This window comes from Aricia agestis, chromosome 4 (assembly GCF_905147365.1).
Source record: "Aricia agestis chromosome 4, ilAriAges1.1, whole genome shotgun sequence".
NCBI classification, from domain to species: Eukaryota; Metazoa; Arthropoda; class Insecta; order Lepidoptera; family Lycaenidae; genus Aricia; species Aricia agestis.
Genome location: NC_056409.1, coordinates 1,595,770 through 1,614,342, shown reverse-complemented (window position 1 = coordinate 1,614,342; position 18,573 = coordinate 1,595,770). Strand labels below are relative to the sequence as shown.

Sequence of the window (18,573 nt, the reverse complement as noted above, 5' to 3'; positions counted from 1 at the left end):
TATAAATGTGGAAGTGTGTCCGTCTATCTGTCTGTCTGTCTGTTACCACTTCACGCCCAAACCGCTGCAATTTTGCTGGGTATGGATATACTTTGAGCCCCGGGAATACTTTTTATCCCGGAAAAATGTACGGTTTTCGCACGATAAATGAGTTTTGGCGCAACGGAGTTGCGAGCATCATCTAGTAATGGAATATTTGTTTATATTCCAGCGTAGTAAAGTATGACAACAGGCTTTATTTATCGACATTTGTACATGTGTAGTGTCCGAATGATGAAAACTAGCCAAATTTGAGTATTCGGCGTTACGTCTTGAGTGCCATGTGAAGTAAATTAAGGCGAGAGCGATTACCTTCTGACACCACCCCCCACACCCCACTACCATCATCTCCCACGCCCGTACTAAAGCATCCGCATTACAGGGGTGCACGCAAGTGAGTTTGGCGGACTTCGAGCCGGACAGCGTGTCCCAGAAGTGGTACAATGTGCTGAGCTTCCGCAGCGTACGGCGGGACGAGAGCTCCGACGAGTCCACCGTTATCAGTTCACAGACTTCTACCCTTACGAGGAATAGAGGTGAGATTCTTTATTCACCTTTTTTTACCTGTATAGTCGGCTGGGCAAAATACATGCACGAATGTGGTAGTAAATGGCATGATAATATTATTATCATGTAGTTATGTTTGTTAGGCAACCAATAGTCATATTTTTTTTCAGGCCATAATTTCTGTCATGCATCAGCATATTAGCTTTGGCACACTTTTAAATGTTTTGTCTAAAGAATCTCTAGGTAGAAATCATCTTAGAAACATTTCTTTATTTGTAGGTCCAGAGATAATGAATAATGCTGAGTGTAACGTGGAAGGTGGAGACAACTCCGCGTCGGAGGATGAGGAGGCGAGGGAGCCACTCAACCAGGTAAATGGCAATTCATATCACGTATTACAATATGGTCGGCAACGCACCAGCAGAGTGCAGCTCTTCTAATGTTGCGAGCACGGAATATATCACTAAAGGAAGGGGCATAGCAAGTAAGTTTCATTGAAACTGCTGTCGTCAAATTCACACAGTAACATTTTACGCACACAAAAGAAATAACCAATCACAAATAGATTTCTTTTTTAAATACAATGTCGTAAAAACAACCCTAACCCTTTTGAAATAAAGAAGAATTTAAATTTAGCAATACCGGCTCTGACTACCGAGTTCAGTTATTCAACGCTAAATGGCACTTGACAGCTAAATATGATAAGACTTGAAGTTGTACGCAATTTTACATTTTACGTCAACTAACGTAAGGTTTAAATCCGTACTCGCGAACTTCCTTTCGCGTGCGAGTTAAGTTATGTCCAGCTGGACATAACTATGGCACGCGGGCCACGCCCACATGCCCTTTCCTGTAATATTATATATTCCGTGGTTGCGAGTGTCCATAGGCGACGGTAGTTGCTTTCCATCAGGAGGTGGTTTGCCTTGTTATTTTACATAAAAAAATACAATTCTGAAAATGTCCAAGTTTCATCAGCTTAGAAGTTAAACGTGGATTAGGGAGAAACAATGTTGTTCTCTTTTATGCTTTGTGGTTAATGAAAGAAAAAACATCATTTTTTATAAATAAATTAGTAATTACTTGCATAATAGCGTAAAGTAGAATATTATTTAATCAATAAGAGTCTGTCCACACGGCGCGTTGCATCGACGCAGCGCTGCTGTTTGACGCCTAGCCGGCCACACGGGCGCTGCGTCATCGCAGCGTTATTACTTATTACGAAGCAGTCTTAACGTCAACACCCCCTCCCGCTTCGTCTCGGGCGCTGCGCGCGCGCAATGCACACATGACGGACAGTCATGTGTGCATTGCGCGCTGCTGTCACGACGTAGCGCGCCGTGTGAACACCTTGGTTATTTGTATGTAAAACAACGCAACAGCAGCGCTGCGTCGACGCAACGCTGACGCAACGCGCCGTGTGGACTGGCTCTAAGTCTATTTATTCGACACATTACATATTGTTTTCTTACAGATCGTAGAAGAAGATTCGTTTGAAGATTACATTCCTGAAGAAGAGTTGGCGTTGGAAGAAGAGTTCCTACACCCGTCCACCGCCGAGAAGGAGACCAATACCGAGTGCAACTTCTGCCCCGAAGGAGCGAGACAGCTGCATAGGAGGTAATTATTTAATTATAGTTTTTTATTCAGTTGAGGTCCAATTTAGTCTATTAATAATAATAGAACTAGCTAAAAGCCGAGTTTTGTGAGTGCCCGCGTCGTCACACCTTGACTGACTGATGATAACACATCTACATATAAATAAAAATTACTATGCTAAAGCGCAAATAAATAGGCGTGATAGTTTTTCCGTAAAGTGTACCACAAAATGTAGAGGTTGTGGGATATACTTGGGCGAGCGAAGCGATTAATATATTAGAGAAGTTGATTCCTAGGCAGATGGCGGACCTAAGTAATTTGGTCGCGTTAAGTCAAACCCATCAGGTCGATCACAGCACAGCTAACATTGAATTGACATAAGCCGACCAAACGACGTAGGTCCGTCAACTGCTTAGGAATTAATTTCCTCGGGTATACATATATTTTATACTATATTGACATCGATGTTGTTAAAGTTCGGTTGTCAAAAAGAGAGGGCTATTGATCTGTGCGCGGGTGAAAGAGAGGTCAGAGGCTGAATCTCCCTTTCTGAATCGCTTTTTCATAATATCATAATAGGTTTTGGACTAGGTACTAACGCGGTGTCGGTACTAGATGTATGTTTTATTTTTAGATACTATAAGTGTATGATGCGTGTGGAGGCGGACGGGAGGCCTCACGAGGACCCGGCGATAGAGCATTAGTATATAACCGTATACATAGCTGTATATAGTATATTGTAGGTACGTCAAGTGCGTGTTGCTTTGCACGTTAGCACTTAATAGGTTTAAAGCTTCAACACTCTGATATAAGCACATAAATTCGTTTTAAAAATATATACAAAAGTAAAAATTCCTCATTCTTTAGAGTTGGACAAAAAGTAGTCTTTTTGACTCTGATCGTTAAGAGGATGCGTACGCGCAACTTAGTGCATGAAGTATTTGACGGACAGTTTTGACGGTGTTTTTTTTTCACAATTCGACGATATCAGAGGTTTTTGATAGGGCGACTAACTTACAAATTGTTTTTTTTTTCTATATTTGTATGAAGAGTTATAGTATGTATCTGCATGGTTTTGCATGGAATTAGACACAATGTGAATGTACCACACGCATGATTACTGTGTTGTTAATCAAATATAAAGTTATAAATCTGAAACCATTACCAATTTTTAAATAAGTTAAAAATTAAATATTTTAAACTCACACGTTTTGATAGTCAAATAGTACGTTAGGATTGTGCTTTGTATGTTTTTGGGTTTGTGTTTTAGATTTTCGTTTGTCATTATTATGTTTTGCTTCGTCTAACATGCAGAATTTTTATCATTTTTATATTTTTATTATTTCCAGAAGAAGTCAACAAGTTAGCTCAAACAACGAGGAGTCCCTAGCGACTATAAAGCGATCTCAAACGTTCTCACCGCAGCCGCAGAGCATCGGTAGAGGGCAATACTTATGCAGGTTAGTTTTTATTGGAACTTTTTACCCAACGTAGTGCTCTAGAAGTCTAGAGCATATTAGGCATTAAGGTCACACATTGTTATCAATGGATATTACCATAAGGAAGGTGACATTAAGATAGGTGTGCGATGTGTATTCTATAGGTTACAACTCCATGTCATATAATGTTGCATTGGCATTATCTATAATGTTTGCTAATCACCTCTTTATCTAATATGTAATATTTTATTTATCACCTCTATGTATTTGCAGGCTAAACCGTTCCGAGTCTGACTCGTCAATGGCGCAGTACATGCGGCCAGTCGGCATACCCTTCGACCGCAGCGTGCGCGAGCGACGATCCCTGCGGTTAGTATATTCTCTATGGGCTTTTAGTAAACGACTGCGATCTAAATGCGTGTTTTATGAATGTCTGGTCACCAAACAATAATTTTATTGAAAGGTTTAGCTCACATGTAAGGAGACGCTACCCGACCATGCATAATAGACGATACATAATATGCGTCATAATAAAAATGTGAAGCGGTGTAATTCTAGGTATTTACCGCGTGCGGTAGCTCGGTCTATATTAACGGGTGAAGAAACATGGCGGTATCTGCTTTTTCCTTAGATATATCCATATAGACAGAGTTGCCTCGCACGGTCAACATCTCGCTAATCTTTGCGTGTGAACTCACCCATTCACTAGACAGATGAAATAAGAGGCCATTTTGTTTCGTCCACAGGTGGGGCCGCATGCGTGGCGCAGTGCGTCGCGGTGGCGGCACGGCTCGCTCGCCGCGCACGTCGCTCGACCTGGCACTGGACCTGCGCGCGCAGCACACCAGACTCGCCGACCTCCGACACGAGATAGCGCACCTCACGCAGCTTAAGAGACGGTATGTATTGTGGCACTCGTGTGTTTTGTGGGGTGCTCGCTGTATCTGCAACCTAAAATTGAGGGGTAATGCAACATAAGAGTACAGCTTTTAATATTGATCGTCGTTGACAGAAAGTAGGCTTACATTTTTTGGCGAATGCGTTGTGAAGAGGAAAAATGATCCGTGACACAATCCCTCCCTCCCTTTTTACTTGTTAAATATTGCCATGGTTTAGCGTATACGTGGAGAAGGGGATATTAATAAAAATACCTACTCCGCGCATACGCTAGCTAATCCATGGCAATCTTGAACAAGCAAATCTGTAATTACAGTTATACATATTAGCGTAAGTTTTTTGTTGGTAAGGGGTAACCTTCGCAAAATACAAATAAAGTACCATTAACTGAGTAGTTCGATTATAGTATAACTAACCTTGCGTCTCTTTTTCCCAGGCTGGAGGAGGCGTGGGCTCGCGGCGACCGCGCGGTGGCGGCTTGGGCGGCGGGCGACGATACGTTGCGCGCGCTCGTGACGGCGCCCGGCGAGCGCGGCGAGCGGGCACAGCGGCTGTTCGCGCGCACCTGCCGCGACGTCTACCGCCTGAGGAAGTCGCGCCAGGGCAGCCGCAAACCTGACCTGGTCACGTTCAAGTGAGTATTGTTAATTGCTATGTATTCCATACTGATTTTAGCTAACGTCACGTCGTTCAAGAAATATATAGACCCTCCTTGTGGCGCAATCGGGCAAAAGCTGAAACACATTTCGAACACCAAAGTGCCGTGTAATGCGGGCGCAGTACTTCTATTGGCTATTACGAATATAAAATTACAATCACACTTCACAGATATTGGCATATTTTTATTGCATTCAAGGGTTTGCACTATGTGTACTCCTGAATATTTTACTTTGAAATCTACTTTTCTACTTAAAGTCTACTGTTTCAGAAAAATGTCATAACTGGTACAAAATTTTCATTTATTAATAATTACGTACTACTTTACAGAGAAAAGATGGCGTTCTTCACTCGTCCGAAAGCGATAGCGGCGTTACAGGACGAGCTATCGGACGATGACTGGGAGGAGCTCGAAGAGAGGCGGACCCCCGACGGCCGCTCCTCCAAGACCTCGTACGAGAAGACCAGCGCTGAGAAGGTGGTGGAGTGCAAGAACCCCTGCATGGAGTTCCAGCCTGAGCTGAAGATCACGGAAGAGAAGGAGGATGAGTACGAGTTTGTCGTCGACAGGGTATTGGGCGTACAAGTTTGAACGAAAGTGAAGCCATCTTTGAACAGACCAATCAGTAGCCGTCGTTTGAATAGAGCAATTGAGAGCCATCTTTTGAACGGACCAATCGGAAGCCGTCGTTTGAACGGACCGATCGCGAGCGACGTAGCCATCTCTTCATCGCCAACGTAGCTGCCACTGCCTGATTGCGAATCAGATAGTGTCGTAGCTAATTTCTGCCACGTTGGACCTGGCATGCTTTACTGATATAACGAAATTAACTTCAGTTCAGTATTACAGCTTCAGTGCCGATTGCCCGACCAGAAAGCTCATCGTGAGAAGTGACATGTATGTGAAATGTATGGTTCAAACTATTCGGCGATTATGAATAAATATAGTATGCCTATGTTAAGAGAATCTTTAAATCATTATTTAATTATGTATGCTATTTATAAAACGTATAAGTTATTCGTTCATGGTCGCCTTTAATTTAATTGATTAGTGATGTCAGACGCTGGTTTGTCGATATCGATAATTTTAACAAAATCTCGTTCTGCCATTTGTGTTCCGTTCGTCGAACGAACGTTCCGGCCCTGCCCGATGGGAGCTCGTATTAGGAAAGTATTAGAGAACATTCTATGAGATTAAATTTAAAATTAGGAGTTCGGAACCTAAATTGTACTGTGATTGCTATTGCCTTTGAGATTTTCGGACTTAAGACTGAAGTAGAAATCCTAAATGTAATCGGTGTATGTCGAAATGTACACGCGTGCAAATGGGGTGCCATATGAGGTTCAGTGATTATTAAATATTTGTAAGCGGGTGAATTTTATGCCTTAAAATTATGATTAGAAAAATCGAATCGATATCGTTAGTGTTGTATCAACAGATCCATTATTGTATTTAAAGTTATATTATCGATACGTGTACATCTCTAAGGATATGTGTAGGTGCCCGTCTATGTATGCATGGGTTATATACAGTATGTACAAATCGTGCCTTGCGGCGCGCGCCATTACTTGTAGTGTCAGTCACAAATAAATGCCAAACATTAGTGAGTCGTGGGGCAGGTCATCTGTATATATATACGTAATCACCCACCGGGATAGTTGTATATAGAGAGTGTATAATATACGATTCCACCGAGTATATAGGACTTGACAAGCCAAAAAGCTTTGTAAATACGGCTTTGAGTCTAAAGGGTGAATTCTATAAGTCATTCGCTTCATTATCATTACGCGTCCATGGTTTAATTCGGTTGATAAATTGAGACAAAAATTTTTCATTATGGAAATGTTAAAATGAATAGTTGACTGGATATTAAATATTGAGATTACGAGAATTTGTTGTCCTATTTATTGACTGGATTACCTGCGTATACAGCTACTGGTGTATGTTCCATATTGGAAATATTTCTTTTTGGGTCAGGATGTACCAAACCGAGTCGCGGCGACGCATAAAGCAATAATAATTGAAATTGCCATTCGAATTCTCGTTTCAGTATGACAGATCCCTAGAAATGTTATACACCGGTAACAATTTCCATACAAGTTTGGAACCGACTTAAGTCAAGCAATATTTTAACCTTAAGTTGGCTCTAAAGTTTGTATGAAGTGTTCTCAAATTCATAACACATTGTATTGCACTATGATCTGATATATGAGTGATCATCTCATACAGATAAGCTAGTTGTAATGTATAGATAAATTATTACTGTACATAGTTCGAGATTATTTCGTTCTGATTTTTCTAGACGTAGCTGTAGAGTTAGTTGTGTAAATTAAATGTATATTTTATATAAACATATATTATAGTGTAGAGGTGAATTTGAATTTGCCAAATTAATTTAATGTTTTTTGAGAAATTCTTCCATTTATTGATATTATATTTTGTACAGATACCAATTTCAAATAGTTGAAGTTAATGAAAGAAAATAAAAATAATAAATTAAAGTTTTTGTTTTATTTATAAAATATCTACGACGAATACCACCCTGCCGTATCTATTAGATTAAGGGCCTGTTTCACCACTTCCTGATAAGGCTATCCACGAATTATCTTGACAGATCAAGTATGGAGAATCTGTCAAATAAGTTGTGAATAGCCTATTAGGCACTGATAAAGCGGTGAAACAGGCCCTAATTCTACTAAAACTGTCTATAAAACAGGACATAATGAAATCTTAGAGGTACTTTTATTTCTGCCTACGTTTCACGTTGCCCTTTTTGTAGGAATCAGGTAGTTCATTTGTAGTAACTCCATGGCAAATAAATGCTCTGAATGGAATTAATTGTTAAGATATTTTGTATCCATGTTTATGGCCATGATTATTTTGCTGACCTATAAAGAACACTTGTAATTACTAAAACCTAGTAATGGAAGCTTATCAAACTTAACTAAATGGCTAAAATGAGAAATAGCTCCACATTATGGGATATTTCCACAATCTGATAAATGCGTATTTTTAAACAAAATGAGGCAAAAGGGTGAATTTTGTCAACTGTATGTTCAATTTTCAACTATATTGTTACATAATCATAGAGCCCTATTTTTAGTGCCGTTTGTTTTTAACCAGAGATTCCGGATAGTATATTCTAATGGCGGTTTTTATTGCGTTATGTCGGGGGCACGCGAGCGGCCAATCTCACCCCACGCCTACGCCGCCGGCCATAACACAGCACGTTCTACGAAATATAGGGCGAGTTTTTGTTTTTATGACAAAATTTCGAAATTCTAAATATGGGACAGCGACGGAAACCGCTTGCGCCTGTTTTTTCTTGATATTTTTAATTTATATTCTAGTACGTTTAGATCGAAATCGGACGAAAATAACTAAAATTTGTGTTTACCAAGTTTGTCACCAGGTAGCGCTGTTTTACGTTAGTTTTTTCGTAATTTCTTAAATTATTAATATTTGTTTATTAATTATTATTATCTAACTTTTGACATTATATTTTATGACGTTTTTTCGTGCGTGCAGTAGCATTTAACGAACGTACTATCAAACGGGATCGCACGCACCGGACGTTCTCAAATAAACCAAGATTACCACCACCGCGTTATACCACCATACACCACCGTTACCATTATACCGCTTTATACCACCGCGGAATTCTCATTTCCATGTACCCTCACGTGGAAACACCAAATTACTGAATATCTTGATCCAGCCGTAAGGAAATTTGATTTTAATTAGCCTCATGCCTTGGACGGTATATCCCGGATTGAAAGAAGAAAATTGCTTCTTAAAAAGTAATTCTTGTAAGAATATAAAATTGCCTGCTCAACCTAAAAACCTTGAGGCTAATGTCGCTTGGAAATTTGATAATATTTTATTGAATTGAAGCGATTCAATAAAAATGGTCACGAATAAAAGCTATGTACTTTTTTGATCGCTCTTCTTTTTTCTATGCAAATGAGATTATGATTATTGATTACTTGATAAAAAAAATTGTTATACCTATCCACAGCCGAACATAATAATATAACCTCCTCCTTTTTGGAAGCCGGTTAAAAAGTCATGAGCGCAAAGGACATAGAGATCGTGGTCTTGCTGTATGTAAGTTTATTGACCCAATCATTGCCCATTAGACTCTGTAATTATTCATATAACAAGACGTTTATTTCTTCTACACAGTATAAACAGTTCATGCTAAATGCTAATCAACCCTAGCAGTTAGCACTAAAATGTTTGTGCCGTGAATGAGAAAGAATTAGGTACCCTTTGCCATTGTACTTTAAAAATAAATCTTAGCTACCTACTTGTATACCTGCTCATATTCACAAAAACATCAAAGTCCACGGTTAAAGTCTAAATCGCTCAGCTTATTAAGCCTACGAAGTATAAATCGCTGTCGCCTGTACCTCGCCCCACCGGGCTACGTGACTGGCTACCGTCACGCGCCGCTACGCCCGGAAGTGCGGGCGAGCGCGGGGGAGGGGGCGGGGGGAAGTATGGAAATGCAGCTTTACAATGTTCGAGGAAAATATAATAAATCCCTCTCTATAGAGAGGAATTTAGACAAATAACGATGATGTGAGTAGTTCCTCTGTGGTGTGAAGAGTGAAGATATTAAATATGATACAAAATTTACAACCGCTGGCTAGATACGAACTACCTACGAAATTGATAGATAAGAAGAACATAACTTTGTGTTAAAAACATTTTTTAAGTACTTTACTTCTTTTTTTCCAAAGAGGCTTTTAAATCTGAACCTTTTATTCGTTACTGAAACTGAAATTTTATGAGTTCAATTTTGAATCTGAACTTTTTATTCCTTACTAAAAATTTCCAAACTATTTTACCTCTCACTCCCTCCGTACATCAAAAGCTCGAGGAAAGTGAAAATGTAAATTGGCGACAGTGGCCCAGTCACAGCCGGTATGTCATTTAACTCATGCGCCGACGGACGGGGAATACTGACCACGCTTGACGCCAGATGTGGTGGAGTCGCAGTGCTAGCTATTTTACAGGAAACTGCGACCGCATCATATAAACTTTTTTTAAATAAGCATTCTTCTAAGTTGAGTTATAATTTTTCTGTAAGTACCTACTCGTAGAATTGTCTTATTAATCACTATATTAATTATTTATTTCAATTTTCAATTATTATGCCTTCTCATTCGATTATCCTAAGAACGATAATGATATCCATACTAATATTATAAATGCGAAAGTATCTCTGTCTGTCTGTCTGTCTGTCTGTCTGTCTGTCTGTCTTGCTTTCACGCCAAAACTACTGAACCGATTGCAATGAAATTTTGTATACAGTTATTCTAGAGTCTGAGAAAGGACATAGGCTACATTTTGATGTGGGAAAATATCTTATTTCCATGAAAATTTCGATGAAAATGAATTCGCATTGCGCGTGGCCAGCGCTCATCCCGGGGGTCCTGGGTTCGAGTCCCGCAGGCGGAACAAAAAGTTTTCAATTTTCCTGGGTCTTGGATGTGTATTAAAATAAAATTTCAAAAATCTTAAACATATTTTATGTATAATATTATGAAAAATCCAGAAATATATCGATGGAATGAACATTTTAGTTCTAATACGATTCAACAGATGGCGTTTTATTTTTTACTTTATTGTAACATAGAACTAATCATACTTATTAGTTAGTATGTTTTTGTTTATAGTTTTTAATACGTTAGAATATTATCTATACTAATATTATAAATGCGAAAGTATCTCTGTCTGTCTGTCTGTCTGTCTCGCTTTCACGCCAAAACTACTGAACCGATAGTAATGAAATTTTGTACACAGATAGTCTAAAGCCTGAGAAAGGACATAGGCTACTTTTTAACTGGAAAAAGGGGTTGTAAGGGGGTGAAAATGCGTAAATTTGGTCAAATTAACTTAGTTCCAAAAACTTAAAACAGATGGCGCCAAGAGTCCCCTAGATCGCACTATTGCTTGCTCATACGTATTTCTATAAGAGGTGGTACCATATTGAGCTAGATTTTTCGATTCTTTCGATTGTTATACACGTTATTAACTAATAACTCACCTACCAACTTAGACATCAAATTCAAAAACAACAGCGCCAAAACTACTGAACCGATTGTAATGAAATTTTGTACACAGATAGTCTAAAGCTTGAGAAAGGACATAGGCTACTTTTTAACTGGAAAAGGGGGTTGTAAGGGGGTGAAAATGCGTAAATTTGGTTAAATTAACTTAGTTCAAAAAAATTCAAAACAGATGGCGCCAAGAGTCCCCTAGATCGCGCTATTGCTTGCTCATGCGTATTTCTATAAGAGGTGGTACCATGTTGAGGTAGGTTTTACGATTCTTTCGATTGTTATACACGTTAATATTAACTAACTAGCTGTTGCCCGGGACTTCGTCCGCGTGGACTTTAGTTTATAGCGCGCGGTGTCAACAAAATTTGTGTCAAATTTAAAAACTTTTTAAAACCCTGGTAAGTGGTACCCCTCTTAGGGCCGCGTTACACCGGAATGGCAGCGCTGAAAGTGCTCGCCTCGCCGCTGCCATTCCGGTGTAGCGCGGCCCTTAATTAATCAAAATACCCAAAAACAGCTGTGCAGTGTGCACATAATCTATACTAATATTATAAATGCGAAAGTATCTCTGTCTGTCTGTCAGTCTCGCTTTCACGCCAAACGCCAAAACTACCGAACCGATTGTAATGAAATTTTGTATACAGATAGTCTAAAGCCTGAGAAAGGACATAGGCTACTTTTTTTACTGGAAAAAAGGGTTGTAAGGGGGTGAAAATGCGTAAATTTGTTCAAATTAAGTTAGTTCCAACAATTCATAATAGATGGCGCCGTGCGTCTTCTACATCGCGCTGACGCTTGCTCAAAAGTCTTCCTATAAGACGTGGTATCATCTTACATTTAAGTTTCGATTTTTTTCGATTGTTATATCTATTCTACGGTATTAAATAACTCAGTACTTTACGAGTATCTGTGCAGTGACGTAACCTTAAATCTATCAATGATAAATAGTTTATGGGTAAAGTTGTGTAATCGGAGGGCTAAATAAGCTTTAAAATTTGGCATAAAATATAAAGTTTAATATAATAAAATGAAATACTTATTGTGTGCACACTGCACAGCTGTATTGATTTAAGGGGTACCAGGGTTTTTTTATAAAAGCTTTTGACACCAATTTTGTTGACATCGCGCGCTATAAAGTACTATAAACTGAAGTCCACGCGGACGAAGTCGCGGGCAACAGCTAGTAAACTATAAAGATAGCGAAGCTTATGATTAATCTACGATGGATTTTTAAGATTTTGGCACTTGACATAAGTATTAGCTGAATAGTACACATACATGCAAAAATCTATAATGTGTAAAGTTTACAAACTGTTAATGCAACGATAGAAATTAGAATATATATTATATAATATAACGAAAATTTTCAGTTCCCTAGTGAAAATCGCTCTGCTTGTCGCTACAACGCGGACCACACTTAGATGGGATTTCGAACAAGTCGTCTTGCAGTCTAATTCTTATGCAAGACAATAAGTTGTAACGCTCTGCGCTAGTATGTTATCGTCGATTTCTTCTATTGTATGCTTATGGCTGTTTGTGAGAAACCTATTTGACAGCGTTAACTGCTTAATTATTCACAAATAGTGATGTCAGTCACTTTGGACTGAATATCAAATCTTGTTTGGCTATGACCACAAGAGAAAAAAATACAATTTTGTATTCTTATTTTGTGCAAAATTTTAAAGTTAATGACGTAACAAGCTGAGGGCGGCCATCAGTCATTTAGCGACCACACTATTTATATAATATAATACTTAATTTATATTTAAATAATCGAAATTCTAATTAGTCCTTTTAAGTACCGAATGCTTTATCTAGAGATTTACGCCTACATGTTGCGCGCTGTTCTTTTTTTGTTTATTATCTTGCAAGTTGCGGGTTTTTAGAATAGTTCTTATTAGTAATATGACATATTATAAGGTACTCGAAGTATAGCACTCGAAATACAAATGACCCAATAACTCAATCAATGCGCAGTCAAAAAAGCCGTTATAAAGTCCAACTTTCGTAGAGCAACCAATTTACTCGAAGTATTGTCCGTGAACAGTAACGAGGGTATTTTGGCATACCTCGCTCTATTTCCCTCCCCCGGTCACGCTTGGCCGCCCTGCAGCTGTACTCGCACCTGTCGCCCAAGCCCTAAAAGGGCTCTAGCTTTTTACTGTCATCTATACAGAGGTTAGTCGACGAGGCAGCAGCCCTTGACTCATGAACAGTCTTTAAGGATTTTTGACAGGAGTTTATCTATTTAACAGCGTTTTGCCCATGAATAAGACATTGCCTCGCTCAAATTGGCAGTAATTTACCAATCGAAGATGAATGGAATTAACACCTGTCCTAAACCACAGAAACCCAGCATAAGAAACAAGGTGTTAGATTCTCGATTTATTTCTGTTTGTATTTTTTCTCTGTCTGGGAGTATAAAGTATTGGAATTTTTGCAAAGCGGAAGGCTTTTTCATTGCTTTATTATCTATACGTACCGTATATTATATTCCCTTCTTCTTCAAATCAGTTTCTTTAAACAATCCTTCTAATCAATTGAGGCATGGACTTCGCACGAAATGCCTAGTTCAACTTTCAGTAATAGAATCTATGGAATGCTTTATTAAATTTTTGATGAATCACGGTGGAACGGTTCTGCAGTACCGTTGGTACACTTGGTACGGGGGGACCACCGAACCTATTGAACGAATTGATAATGAATTTACGCCCAATAATTATGACTTTGTAAATGTGGAAACACCTGCTGGTTCCCGTTAGTCTATTGTGAAGAAATTAGGAAGTTTGACTGCGGTGATATGTAATTAAAATATATTATAACTTTTTATATCAAAATAGGGGGAAAACGAGCAAACGGTTCACCTGATGGAAAACAACTACCGTCGCCCATGGAGACTCGCAACATCAGAGTTGAAGGTGCGTTTCCCGGCCTTATTTGGGAGAGCCATGCTTCGGCACGAATGGGCCGGCTCGACCGGATAAATACCACGTTCTCACAGAAAACCGGCGTGAAACAGCGCTTGCGCTGTGTTTCGCCGAGTGAGTGAGTTTACCGGAGACCCAATCCCCTAACCCTACCCTATTCCCTTCCCTACCCTCAACTATTCCCTTCCCTTCCCTACCCTCCCTTATTACCCTATTCCCTCTTAAAAGGTCGGCAACGCACTTGCAGCTCTTCTGATGCTGCGAGTGTCCATGGGCGATGGAAGTTGCTTTCCATCAGGTGACCCGTTTGCTCGTTTGCCCCCTTATTTCATAAAAAAAAATTAAGGGAATACCTACCTAGGTACGGTCTTTGCTTTTACTAGCGAGTAGCGACAATCTTTGCACAAAAAGTCCTCCGCTCTACCGTATTATGGTAAGTAATAACTAATAACGTACTTACTGTTGAGTGTTGTACCTAATAGTTTTCTAATTTCTATTGCACCAACATTAATTGGTCGCTTAATTTTTAATTTCAGAAAATATTTTATTTTCAATACAACTACTATCCAAAATAGTGAGGGAAGCCCTAGAACATTTTTTTTGTGATTACTAACAAGCAAATTTTTTGTGAGCAGCTTCATTTTGATAAGACAAACAACTTTTTAATATAACTTTTAAAAAAGTGTGAAATCCTTTCTATCTCTGTTAGCTACCAATTTCAATATTTTTCGCAGATAAAAAAATTGTTTGTCTTATCAAAATGAAGCTACTCACAAAAATTAGCTTGTAAGTAATAAAAAAAATGTTCTAGGGCTCCCTGACTAAAATGTATCGACGGATAGCACGACTCATGAGTTGAACATAATTATAGCAGCTATGTACTTATATCCGAGTCCTATAACTTCACAGCTCTTGATGATATTACTCTACGAAATCATCATTTTCCATATACCAAAACTATAATTTTATGAGCTTTACGAAACGTGTGAATATTACCCAAATAATACATAATGGTGTTTCGCAAATCAGTAATGTTACGTGTGTCATTATGTCTGTCTGTGTGTAGCGGACCGCGACTGCCGGCGAACCGCGCAGCTGGTGGAAACGTGACCCTCAGCGAGGGTCGTCGACGACGTCGTAGGAAAAATTGCAAACTTTTCAAAAGCCTTCCGAAATACTGATCGCAAATTGCATTGTACCATCGAGGAAACTGATTTTAATAGGCCTAGGTTACTTGTACTATTATCTATTCTGTTCCTAGGTGGCGAACTTAGGTAGGTACGTTGTTTTGTTTTTGTTATTAGTTATTAAATATTATAATATTATGTTCAATGTTAAATTTTAATCGTATAAACATATATATAAAAAAAAAAAAAAAAAAAAATGGGTCCATGGCTTGATGGACCACAATTAATTAAAATTCATAATATTATTTCAATTATCCTTGGTGCGAAAAATCTAAATAATAAAATAACAAAAAAAGGATATGGACGAACAGTCTATAGACGGCCACAATTTTATAATAAAAAAAAAAAAAAAAAAATTTCAATCGTAATGTGACGACTGGGTATACCAGACCCAGTCGTCACATTGAAAACATGCGACCAAATTACGTAGGTTCGCCACCGACCCATGAATCAATTTCTCTGATAGTACATCTCATATTATTATTAGGCATTATGTTGATTGTTGAGGATGTGTTCTTAAACTCGTATCATTATGGTGTGTGTGTGTGTGTCCAACTAACGTTTCGGTAGCCAATTGAACCTCGTGAAAACGTTGGACTAGCATACTGGTTAGGGTTTCGGGACACGCTCCTTGCATCACAAGAACAGCATCATAATAATTCACACGGTGTATAGCTTTCTTAAAAGAGCTTTCTTTCTTTAGCTTCTTATTAAAAGCGTTTTTGTGTTATACTGATGTTAAAAACATATTTCAATAGGCTCTACCTACCTATAAGTAGGTAGGTAAGTACATTAAAATTTGGGCCCTTAGCGTAATCATCATTATTTTTTTATATCGATTTCTGTAATTTATTTATAAGCACTCTGCTAAACAATTATAAGCACATTAGGCCTCGTCGGTTATTTTTCTAGGCTTTCTTCTGCTTTCGACTTTCACACAATCGCCGTTGTCATCACATCAGTTGTAACTTGTACCCCACCTCCCCCCCTACTGATAGGCTATATTTCGATCTTAACACTAAAGCAATAAGGTTGAAAATGCCAGGTCTAGGCGACCACGTTTAATATCGTATTAGCCCACATAATATTTGGTCTACTTTACTCTATTGTTAATATAAAGGCCTAATGCTTATGACTGTAATGAAACATGTACGATGAGATACATTTTAAAAGTAATTACAAGATGTAGCTATAGATAAAGACAACGAAATTACCGAAATGCATTTGCGTCGTATTTAATGAAACTGGGATTCCGAGGCTTTGAAAAGCTTCCTTCAGAATACAAGTCACCGAGTCACAAAAAATATTTCATCGCAATTCGCTACACAATAAATACGAAGGAAAAAATCATGGGATATAAAGTTATAACGTATCTATTGTATATAATATGAGGGTAGTAATGTTTAATGGTATTATAAGCTGTACAAGCGAAGCTATAACCATGACTTAAGAGTTAAGCGGTGGTTGCTGGAAATGCTGGAGGTATACCGTATGCCGTGAGCACAAAGCTCGCTAGTCCATTCATCACCACACTCGCGTGCTATGTTGAGGCGGGCGGGTACTGAAATAAAAGAATTAAAAAAAACTTGTTTGTTTATGGAAAATATTAAAAGAATAGGGTAGCAGCCGCAGGGTCACTGTTAAGAGTAAAGTTAGTGCAGAAGAATTTAAATGAAGAAACTATTGCCATCACGCTTCACCATAGGCTGCGCCGGCACGTGTATTGTGATAGAGACAGATACTGTAAATCGAGGTAGCGTATTCCTCTGATTCCTCCTTCAAAATAGAGCTTATCTAATAATTATTTTTATAAATATCTTCAGGAAGAGTGAGTCTTATATGCCTCTACGTTTTTATTTTATCTTAAAAATCTTTCAAATTTGTTTTATAGTCGGTGGATTGGCGGGGTACGAGGAAATCATTTTTTGCGATTTTTGAAGGGTCATATTTTTTTATTTATAAGTAAATTTAGAAAAAATCGAACGTAGAGGCATAGCTTTAACAGGTCCCAATTTTGTATTAAAAATCATTCTAGACGCAATGTCCAAGGAGAAAACAGGGGAATACGTTTGTATGGAAAAACAATGTTAGCATTTCCTCTTAAGGCTCCTCTAAACTTCTGAATAGAGTCCTATTCCTACTACCTTCATATTGTGCGTCCATCCTTAGTTTTCGAGAAGCCGTTAGTATATCGTGGTCCTAATTGTAGAGCGGTTTGATTGTTCGCGATAACATCAGCGCGGCCGGGGGCAGTGCGTGCTATACTATTAATGTTCCACACTCATTTATACCTTGGCAGTTTTTCTATTGAAGCCGTATGAGTGAGAACCTGCGTGACAAAAAATTTTGAACAATCATACCATGATGATAAATTTTATTAATATACAAATACGCAAGTGTGTCTGTCTGTCATCTCCTCACGCCCAAATCATTGAACAGATTTTGCTGAAATTTGGTATGGATATACTTTGAGTCCCAGGACATGACAAAGGACACTTTTTATCCTGGAAAAATGTACGGTTCCTGCACGATTAACGAAATTTGGTGCAAACTGAGTTGCAGGATAATAATTGCAAAATAATATATACTTAGCATCACTAACATGATTGTCACAATATCCATGTATTGTGACAATCATGGCTGTTTATCATGATCCAACATGGAAAGACGATTATGCTGATCAAGCATTTATCAATCCCTTGTATTGGTTATAATGGGCCAATGTTTACAACATCCGCATTCAGACTATCGTGCCCGAACCCCTTTTAAACCCCCTTCAGGACTTATTTTTAAAACTAAATTAATAATTTTGTTCTATAATATCCTAATTTCTAATGCCTTTTTACCTAATTTAAAACTAAATTACTAGTTTAGTAATAGTAGCTTTAGGACTTATTTAAAACTAAAATAATTTAGTTCTCAATAAGCCCTGAAGCCTGTAGTACTTTCCCAAAAAGGTATAGAACTTCGCTTGGTAACTACCTACATAGAGTAATTTATTGCGAACAGAAAGGCAGGCGCACGCACGACATAGTCACATAGAACTTTATTTTATTATTAAAATTATACACAGATATTATACGTTATAGGTATTTCAAACATCTCACTAACTAGCTAGCGGTACAAATAACATCAGAATCATAAATACAAATTAAAAATCAGAATCATAAATCTGTTATATGTAATTAATAAGTCGGAATATATTATCGGGAGCAATTAATTCACATACGTCCGCTATCTAAAACTAAC

The 18,573-nt window shown here is 38.3% G+C and overlaps 1 protein-coding gene across 2 annotated transcripts in view; it reads left to right on the top strand.

Annotated features, from left to right (window-relative positions):
* The window catches only part of LOC121725883 (protein kibra), a 65,894-nt gene extending 58,257 nt beyond the window's left edge, over positions 1–7,637 (top strand). For both annotated transcript variants that reach the window (XM_042113041.1, XM_042113039.1), the window contains 8 exons: positions 422–575; positions 826–917; positions 2,021–2,166; positions 3,495–3,605; positions 3,858–3,953; positions 4,331–4,483; positions 4,918–5,115; positions 5,469–7,637. In XM_042113041.1, coding sequence (XP_041968975.1) covers positions 422–575; positions 826–917; positions 2,021–2,166; positions 3,495–3,605; positions 3,858–3,953; positions 4,331–4,483; positions 4,918–5,115; positions 5,469–5,730 — 1,212 coding nt within the window. In that variant the 3' untranslated portion in view covers positions 5,731–7,637. The remainder of the gene's footprint in view (positions 1–421; positions 576–825; positions 918–2,020; positions 2,167–3,494; positions 3,606–3,857; positions 3,954–4,330; positions 4,484–4,917; positions 5,116–5,468) is intronic.
* Positions 7,638–18,573: the final 10,936 nt, after the last annotated feature.